General features: G+C 32.9%; 1 protein-coding gene across 1 annotated transcript; it reads right to left on the bottom strand.

Moving 5' to 3' along the window:
• Positions 1 to 1970: 1970 nt before the first annotated feature.
• LOC117322475 lies at positions 1971 to 10110 on the bottom strand. The gene is made up of 4 exons (XM_033877411.1): positions 10040 to 10110; positions 4597 to 4795; positions 3490 to 3862; positions 1971 to 2509 (listed from the first exon to the last, which is right to left on the bottom strand). The coding sequence occupies exons 2-4, from the start codon at positions 4771 to 4773 to the stop codon at positions 2064 to 2066; spliced, it is 996 nt and encodes a 331-aa protein (XP_033733302.1). The 5' UTR covers positions 4774 to 4795; positions 10040 to 10110; the 3' UTR covers positions 1971 to 2063.
• Between the last annotated feature and the right edge of the window lie 482 nt (positions 10111 to 10592).

Here is a 10592-nt window from a genome sequence, read left to right as displayed (position 1 = left end):
CTCTACCGATGCTGGACCTTTTAATCTTATGATTGCATCTTAAATATATAAAGCAGGTAAATAATAGATGTCATACCCACAAAATTCCATCTGGTTTTGTCACTAAATTTTGTAGGCTAATCTTCGGTCTTAGAAGCAATCATTATAATTACACTTGGGTATATATACATGTTTTAATTTGTAGGCGCTAATAAGATATGTTTCTCGTAGATGTCATTGTTTCTATTTGCTATTAATATATGTATCCCTTTAAAACATAGATTCTTTCAATCTTCATATTGATAATATTAACAAAAAAAATCAGCTGACCTAAAATGTTAAACATAAACTTTAAACAAAGTTGTTTGTTAGTATGTATTTAACAGTTTTGTTTGCGAAAAATGTTCGATATATGTTTTGAAGATAGAGTTGTCTCACATAACTTGGTTTAAGACACCTTAACGCATTATATATATATATATATAAGTAAAATAAAAATAAAAACTCTCCGTTAGCGCTATATATATATAAAGTATCAAAATGTTTAAATGATCAAAAGTAACTAAAGACGATTTTTAAAACTATATATATTTATATCGTTTTGTTTCATTGTTTTTTTTTGGGTTTTTTTTTTTTTACTATCTTTCCATACATGAAGATATACTGGGAATTCAGGCCGAAGAGATCGTTGTTTTATTCTAAGACAGAGGAAATGAGGATAAGATATGAATAAAAGTAAAAGTAAGACGAATGAAAAATTAGGGACAATAGAGAATACCGACATCATACCGATATCGTAATTCAAAATCGCTTAAATGAGGACAAAGTATGAACAAAAACCTACATTATCATGGCGACCCTTGAAGAAATACAAGTGAATAAGATTAGGTGTTCCGGGAGAGTCTTCTGCTTCTCTGACGTCATTGGCAATTCGAATCTACGTCAAATGTAGAGTTTAAAAGTCACATTCTCAACATGAAACCTAGGGCGTTGGTAATGTAACCACTAGGAATTGGACCAGGGTCATATTACACACGGAAATAGAATATTTCCAAACAAGATAATTATATCAACTTTTAAATTTCCCCGTGGTCTTATCAACTTGTATCTCTCGAAATCTTGTGCTGTTAATTTTCTTCCAGTTGTCGAAATCTGTCACAGAAATCAACGTAGTTAGGGGAGGCTTTGATTGGTTTGTTTTGATTAACGTCCTATTAACAGCCAGGGTCATTTAAGGACGTGCCAGGTTTTGGAGGTGAAGGAAAGTCGGAGTACCCGGAGAAAAAACACCGGCCTACGGTCAGTACCTGGCAACTGCCTCACGAAGGTTTCGAACTCGCAACCCAGAGGTGGAGGGCTAGTGATGAAGTGTCGGGATCACTCGGCCACCGCGGCCCCCAGGGAAGGCACGGATGTTACTATCAAACATGGAAAGTTAACAACTGTGAACCGATGAAGCGTATTCTGCTCCTTTCAATTCAACAAAATTTATTGCAAAAACATTGATAGACAAACGGACCAGCTAACACACATTGCCTATATAATTCCCTGCTAACTTACCCGTTTACCTGGCTTGTTGATCTATATATGTAGGAACCATTATGAATACTGATATCGACCGCCATGCGATCATGATGACATGACAACAACGAAACTTCTCATCAACCTACATCTCTCGACATCCTAGGTTGTGATATCAGAATATGATTTATAATGATATAGGTTCACTTATGTAGATAATTTCTAAACTAAACGTTTGTCAAGAACAATTTAATTGAACATTAAAGTGTATGTACATTTTCACACACTATCGCATTGAATGGTATATAGGATGTACACACGACACAATACAATATATTATTGTCTCCAATTTCTTCACTAATAAAATTTTCTTTTAGAAACCGATGTCGTTTTCGCAATATCTTTGAATCAAAGTTTGCAAATTGATTTTGCCGAAGTTCATCAACTCAATCGATCAATTAAATACGAACGACATTTACCATACATGTTTATTGTTCTTAGAGTATACAATAGTAACAATTCACTACTATCGTAGCCGTAAGCATTATAGTCCGTTTCAAAATTCACAAACATTTACAGAAGAAAATTGGGCAAAATGGTGGAGTATGATGGCAGTTTTGTTCACACCAGTTGTCCTCCACATTTTTAGAAATAGATACACATCCACTACCGGATATTTTCTTTGTAGTTGGAGGGGTGGTAGTAGTTGTAGATGTGGTGGCTGGGGATGTGGAAGACGTGAAACTGTCGGTAGGGGAAGGACTGGAGGCGGTAGTGACGTCACTGTCGGTAGGTGAGGGTCTGTTGGTGGCCGTGACGTCACCGTCGGTAGATGAGGGCATGTTAGAGGTAGAAGTAGTGGTAGGGTAGGCAGTATCTTCTCCTGTATTTGTTTTTTCTGTCGTTGTCACCGACAACTTGCTAATTATTGCAATATCAGAACAGCTGTAGAATTCCTCTTGCTCGCCACACAGCTCACAGTTGTTCTCAGTATAGTGAGCAGTATTTGCTACAAAGAAAGATTACAAAGAGTAATTAGTTAAACTGATCTAAACAGTCTTAATGTATGCGCTTTTTCTCTAAATATCTAAATTGCTATCCAAGTATCAAGGTTTACATTTACCTATACACATTGGATTGTAACAGTTGTAACTCCATATAACACCTAACGGCTTACTTGCAATTTCACTTACCGCGACCATAGTGCCATATTCTATTTAGCATCTTTAAGTCACATACTCCCGAAGAAACATATACCAATGTTTACATCTTGAGCTTTTTACAGTTTTCGGAATTGATACATACCTAACAGATTATCGTGAATCAGAAACTGAAAGAAAATACGAAGTCCGCGGGTTAATCAAGTGGACTTCGTATTTAAAGCTATGTCCAATGGAGTCGAAGTGTGGTGACCCCGATACGTCAACTTGTCCGAGTAAACAAATTCGAGAGAATTTTGAAGTTTCACGCCCGATTTCGTGCACTAATATCGAGAAATCGACAACATGTTATGGCTTATTTTAAAGATTGGCCATTTCTCTTCAATTTAAGGCCTATTTCGAATAAATCCACCCAGTACAACCGAAGCTACGGAACTTAGAAATAAATACATCAGATTTCAAGCCTGATGGAGTATGTTATTTTCTATAAAACGAGTCAGGCACCTGTGGTACACTGATGTCTCAAGGACTCCCTCGGTCAAGCGTCCCGGCCAGTGGTCATTTAATTTAATGTTAGGAGAGCGTGAATGAGCATCTTGGATTGCCATTAATGCATGTGTGCAACTAGAATTTTAGGATGTTTGGGGGTATGTGTCTTTAAAAAAAATCTCGAGCTCCCTCCTTATTATGTCAACGATTTTAATTTCAGCAGCATTTTGGAAATAACATTGGACAGTGAATAACTGCGTATTTATTATAGCTTCAAATATTTGGGCTTACTTGTTCGATAAACTGTATGTTCGACAAAGCTCCACCTGACATAACTTACCTGTTCGATACCGCCATTGTAAGACACATTGAGAGCACGTGACATTGTTCGGCAGCTTTACAGATAATTCAAAATGTTGTGGCAGGTGTGTGATGTGGTACCTGGTCTCGCCTGTCTCGGGGTTCACCAATAAATGTTTAAGACACTGTTTCGTTATTCTCTGAGTCACATCATTATTTTCACAGAGGCGGAATTCAAAGAATCCCTCGTGATTAGATGTTAATACTATTTTGATTGTGATTATCTGACCCATGTCATAGTACTTTGAGATGATGCCTGAAGCGTATTTTCCGCCAGCCTCGTTTTCCCTCGGATTCTGCTCAAATGGATCTCCACACAGACCACACTGAACATCATTGAAGGCAATGGGTTGCTAAAACAAGCAAAAATTGAAAGGGGAGTAATTTTAGTTTAAGGGCATATAATTTTTTTTCCGTTTTAATCTTTTCTAGAAAACTGCAAAAAATATAACTTGAAGATAGCTACCTTTTCAGTCATCAAGAAGTTTTCGCTTTTTATATATATCAATGCGTGGTCTGTGGTTTGTTTTGTTAAACGTCCTATTAAATGCCAGGGTCATTTAAGGACGTGCCAGGTTTGGAGGTGGAGGAAAGCCGGAGTATCCAGAGAAAAACCACCGGGATTACGGTCAGTACCTGGCAACTGACCCATGTAGGTTTCGAACTCGCAACCCAGAGGTGGAGGGCTAGTGATAAAGTGTCGGGACATCTTAACCAATCGGCCATCGCGGCCCCTATATATCAATGCATTCATTCACCATGGTATTGATAGCATAACATAAGTTAATTGCCGTCAGCTTAATTAACATACCCCTGAAAATATTTCAGATCAAATTTAAGCCTCGTAAAAAAAAGAAAGCACCGACACGTTATTAGACCAATAACCCAAATTAAAACAACTGAAAACAAAATATGAAAATCACATGTCTATATCTTTAGTAAGCATCGTTTGTTTCAATTAAATCTAGCGTGTATGGTAATGGCATGTTCTCCATAAAAGAATCGGGAAAGTGTAAATAGAGAAACGCTTGCTCTAGAACAATAAGTGTACAATGTACATCAAAGAAGTGATAGGAGTTTTACTTACACTTCGGTGACCACAGTTGAGACCATTGTCGTCATAATTAGGCGGGGTATTAAAACCAACTCTCCACATGCTACTCCTACCTGGAGGGTCTAACATATAACCATGTCCATTCACCACCACAGAGAACATATTTGGCCATGAAAACAAGACAACGAGGGCCAATCTTGTGGAGAGCATTGTACCAGGTAACCTTTCAGATCTGGAATTGAAGACGAGGTCGTGCAACTGAGAACTTCTTCATCTTTTTAATGATATAACTGTCACCTAACGCGTGATAGATATATAAAGAAAAGATGAATTATTGTGAGAAGAGTTCATGCATGATTTTCTTGGAACAACAAAATTGAACAACAAATATGAGTCTAAAATGCAACATTAGTTTGGGTTAAATTATTACTGATGACATGTTGCGTAGATATGAAGATGGTCTTTGAAGTAATTAGAAAATTAAATGACAAGATCATATTCCTATTGTATCTAGAGTATTCCTTTTATATAAAGAGAGTATGAAAGTATTCTTGTTGTTTCTAGACAGTATAAAACTATTACCTTTGTATAAAGAGAGTATAAAAGCTGTTTTCCTGATTCCAACATTATACCACTTTTTATCTCGAGTACGACAGAGTCTAGGGGCAATAAACAGGTGCTTCTCTTCTGAAGGCGGTGTCGCCTGCATTTTTAGTTAAAATCCATTTTTTTTAGAGATTAAAGATATTTTTCATTAAACTTGACAATAAAAATTTACCAACAAATACATTTTAATGTCATAAATTATTCAGTTATGAAACTCAAAATGATCTTATTACATTGACTAAATTTATTTTTGATATAAATGAGAGAGTTAATTCACAATACTGATGTCCATCCTGTTTTAACATGTATCATTGTTATCCATGTGTTATTGTTCATATTCTCTGCATCTTACTGTTTATAAGAATAAACATTTGTCATTGTCAGAAATGACAAAAAAACATATACCAGACAGAAATGACAATTACAATATACCAGACAGAAATGACAATAACAATATACCAGACAGAAATGATCATAACAATATACCAGACAGAAATGACAATACACCAGACAGAAATGATAATAACAATATACCAGACAGAAATGATCATAACAATATACCAGACAGAAATGATCATAACAATATACCAGACAGAAATGACAATACACCAGACAGAAATGATCATAACAATATACCAGACAGAAATGATCATAACAATATACCAGACAGAAATGACAATACACCAGACAGAAATGATAATAACAATATACCAGACAGAAATGATAATAACAATATACCAGACAGAAATGACAATAACAATATACCAGACAGAAATGACAATAACAATATACCAGACTGAAATGACAATAACAATATACCAGACAGAAATGACAATTACAATATACCAGACAGAAATGACGATACACCAGACAGAAATGAAAATAACAATTTACCAGACAGAAATGATAATAACAATATACCAGACAGAAATGACAATACACCAGACAGAAATGATAATAACAATATACCAGACAGAAATGATAATAACAATATACCAGACAGAAATGACAATTACAATATACCAGACAGAAATGACAATAACAATATACCAGACAGAAATGACAATATACCAGACAGAAATGATAATAACAATATACCAGACTGAAATGACAATAACAATATACCAGACTGAAATGACAATAACAATATACCAGACAGAAATGACAATATACCAGACAGAAATGATAATAACAATATACCAGACTGAAATGACAATAACAATATACCAGACAGAAATGATAATAACAATATACCAGACAGAAATGACAATAACAATATACCAGACAGAAATGACAATAACAATATACCAGACAGAAATGATAATAACAATATACCAGACAGAAATGACAATTACAATATACCAGACAGAAATGACGATACACCAGACAGAAATGAAAATAACAATTTACCAGACAGAAATGATAATAACAATATACCAGACAGAAATGACAATACACCAGACAGAAATATAATAAAATATACCAGACAGAATGATAATAACAATATACCAGACAGAAATGACAATAACAATATACCAGACAGAAATGATAATAACAATATACCAGACAGAAATGACAATAACAATATACCAGACAGAAATGATAATAACAATATACCAGACAGAAATGACAATTACAATATACCAGACAGAAATGACGATACACCAGACAGAAATGAAAATAACAATATACCAGACAGAAATGATAATAACAATTTACCAGACAGAAATGATAATAACAATATACCAGACAGAAATGACAATTACAATATACCAGACAGAAATGACAATAACAATATACCAGACAGAAATGACAATAACAATATACCAGACAGAAATGACAATATACCAGACAGAAATGACAATTACAATATACCAGACAGAAATGACAATAACAATATACCAGACAGAAATGACAATTACAATATACCAGACAGAAATGATAATAACAATATACCAGACAGAAATGACAATAACAATATACCAGACAGAAATGACAATTACAATATACCAGACAGAAATGATAATAACAATATACCAGACAGAAATGACAATAACAATATACCAGACAGAAATGACAATTACAATATACCAGACAGAAATGACAATTACAATATACCAGACAGAAATGACAATAACAATATACCAGACAGAAATGACAATAACAATATACCAGACAGAAATGACAATACAATATACCAGACAGAAATGACAATAACAATATACCAGACAGAAATGACAATAACAATATACCAGACAGAAATGACAATAACAATATACCAGACAGAAATGATAATAACAATATACCAGACAGAAATGACAATAACAATATACCAGACAGAAATGACAATATACCAGACAGAAATGACAATTACAATATACCAGACAGAAATGACAATTACAATATACCAGACAGAAATGACAATTACAATATACCAGACAGAAATGACAATAACAATATACCAGACAGAAATGATAATAACAATATACCAGACAGAAATGACAATAACAATATACCAGACAGAAATGACAATAACAATATACCAGACAGAAATGACAATATACCAGACAGAAATGACAATTACAATATACCAGACAGAAATGACAATTACAATATACCAGACAGAAATGACAATTACAATATACCAGACAGAAATGACAATTACAATATACCAGACAGAAATGACAATTACAATATACCAGACAGAAATGACAATTACAATATACCAGACAGAAATGACAATTACAATATACCAGACAGAAATGACAATAACAATATACCAGACAGAAATGACAATAACAATATACCAGACAGAAATGACAATATACCAGACAGAAATGACAATAACAATATACCAGACAGAAATGACAATAACAATATACCAGACAGAAATGACAATAACAATATACTACACAGAAATGACAATAACAATATACCAGACAGAAATGACAATAACAATATACCAGACAGAAATGACAATAACAATATACTACAACAGAATGACAATACCAGACAGAAATGACAATAACAATATACCAGACAGAAATGACAATAACAATATACCAGACAGAAATGACAATTTACCAGACAGAAATGATAATAACAATATACCAGACAGAAATGACAATTACAATATACCAGACAGAAATGACAATAACAATATACTACACAGAAATGACAATAACAATATACCAGACAGAAATGACAATAACAATATACCAGACAGAAATGATAATAACAATATACCAGACAGAAATGACAATAACAATATACCAGACAGAAATGATAATAACAATATACCAGACAGAAATGACAATTACAATATACCAGACAGAAATGACAATAACAATATACCAGACAGAAATGACAATATACCAGACAGAAATGACAATATACCAGACAGAAATGACAATATACCAGACAGAAATGACAATAACAATATACCAGACAGAAATGACAATAACAATATACCAGACAGAAATGACAATAACAATATACCAGACAGAAATGACAATAACAATATACCAGACAGAAATGACAATAACAATATACCAGACAGAAATGACAGTAACAATATACCAGACAGAAATGACAATAACAATATACCAGACAGAAATGACAATAATAATATACCAGACAGAAATGACAATAACAATATACCAGACAGAAATGACAATAACAATATACCAGACAGAAATGACAATAACAATATACCAGACAGAAATGACAATAACAATATACCAGACAGAAATGACAATAACAATATACCAGACAGAAATGATAATATACCAGACAGAAATGACAATATACCAGACAGAAATGACAATAACAATATACCAGACAGAAATGATAATAACAATATACCAGACAGAAATGCATTGACACATTTATCTCGTTTACTACTGCATTTATAATCAAGGACACACCTTTTATTTGTTTACTGCTGAAATAAAATTCACATACACGCATCTATTCAATTTCATTTATTTAGTTCAATTTATTCAAAATTCAATACTAACACCTTGTGTTGATAAATTATTCGATCCTTATACTTAAAGATAATTAACATGAGATATATGATTACTCGCGGCATATTTATGTTTACACGTTCGATAATGAACTCACATACCTACCGTGTTGATAGGAAGAAATTGACGTCCTCACAAGAAAATGGTGGGTTGATCAAGATATGTTGAATAATGGGCAATATCGCATGTAATTGAAGTGACGCATACGATACACAATATATAATTGATGATATAAAAACAGGACGTGTATCCCTTCACTAAACAGCTTTGCTTTTGGGGTATTTTTATCTATTTATTTCCTTATTTATTTATTATTTATGGAATTATTTCTTCATTTAATTGTTTAGTTATTACTTATGTTATTTATTTATATATTTATTTATTTATTTATTTATTTACTTATTTATTCATTTATTTGTTTATTTATTCATGTATTTACCATGTGTTATTCTTTTACCAATATCTTAAACATTATTGGTAAACAAGTCCTATATATATTTAGAAAATTTAGAATATAACCAGAACAAAGAATATGATTTATTTCAGCGAACGTCATCAACCTTTCCTTACAATGCCGTCACTTACGTTTATTTATTTATTTATTTATTTATTTAAACGCCTTTTAATCATAAAGTTCCTTAGTATAACAAAATCTAAGTTAGGACTAAGGTTGATATGATAGATATGTTTTTCTATGTCTTAGTCAATTAGTGAAACATATTCATTAATATGACTTTGTAAATAAATATAGATAGTCCACATATATGCTTTGCTAACGACCATTGTATAAATATAATGTTACAACGAACAAGGAATCTATCACATGTATACAGTGTACTCACCATACAATTCAGAAGGACCTCGGTCACTGGTCAGTACAGCGTGTAACCTCTAGCAATCTCAGTACTGAAATGTCGATGTCTTTCTTATTTTAAAGCGCTGAACTTCATTTAATGGATGTTATGTAATTGATATACTAACTTTCTCTATCACGTGAGATTCACGTGGAATAAATGTCAATACTTTGGAACTTAATTGATTAGATATCATTTAAATCAAGATTTGTCAGGGTTTGTTTTAAGAGCCGTTTTCTTTAATCAGTTATAATCATTATGAATTCACTATATGCTTATATGTTACACTCAGTTTAAAAAAATGGACGTCTTAATTAAGTTTATCTTTTCTAATTGCATCGTAAGACATTACTAGCCAAGTTCGAATTATAATCATTTAAGATAGTTAACTCATGTTCCAAAATGTAACTTTCTTATTGTTATTAAATACTTGGTGTTTTTGTCAATCCCGTGGCGATCATTAATATTCTCGCTTAGCCCTATATGGCTCCTCGTTGAAAATGAATACCTGGTTACATAATAGTATTATGGGATTAAAGGA

Source organism: Pecten maximus, chromosome 2 (genome assembly GCF_902652985.1).
Source record: "Pecten maximus chromosome 2, xPecMax1.1, whole genome shotgun sequence".
Taxonomy (NCBI): Eukaryota; Metazoa; Mollusca; class Bivalvia; order Pectinida; family Pectinidae; genus Pecten; species Pecten maximus.
This window is presented reverse-complemented; position numbering and strand designations above follow the sequence as displayed.

Bases quoted from the DNA above. Each gene is read 5' to 3' on its own strand.
- LOC117322475 (XM_033877411.1), bottom strand. From the start codon at position 4,773: ATGCTCTCCACAAGATTGGCCCTCGTTGTCTTGTTTTCATGGCCAAAT. The intron at 3,863-4,596 runs GTAAGTAAAACT...TGCTTGTTTTAG, and splicing joins TCAACTGTGGTCACCGAAGT to CAACCCATTGCCTTCAATGA. The intron at 2,510-3,489 runs GTAAGTTATGTC...CTTTCTTTGTAG, and splicing joins ACAATGGCGGTATCGAACAG to CAAATACTGCTCACTATACT.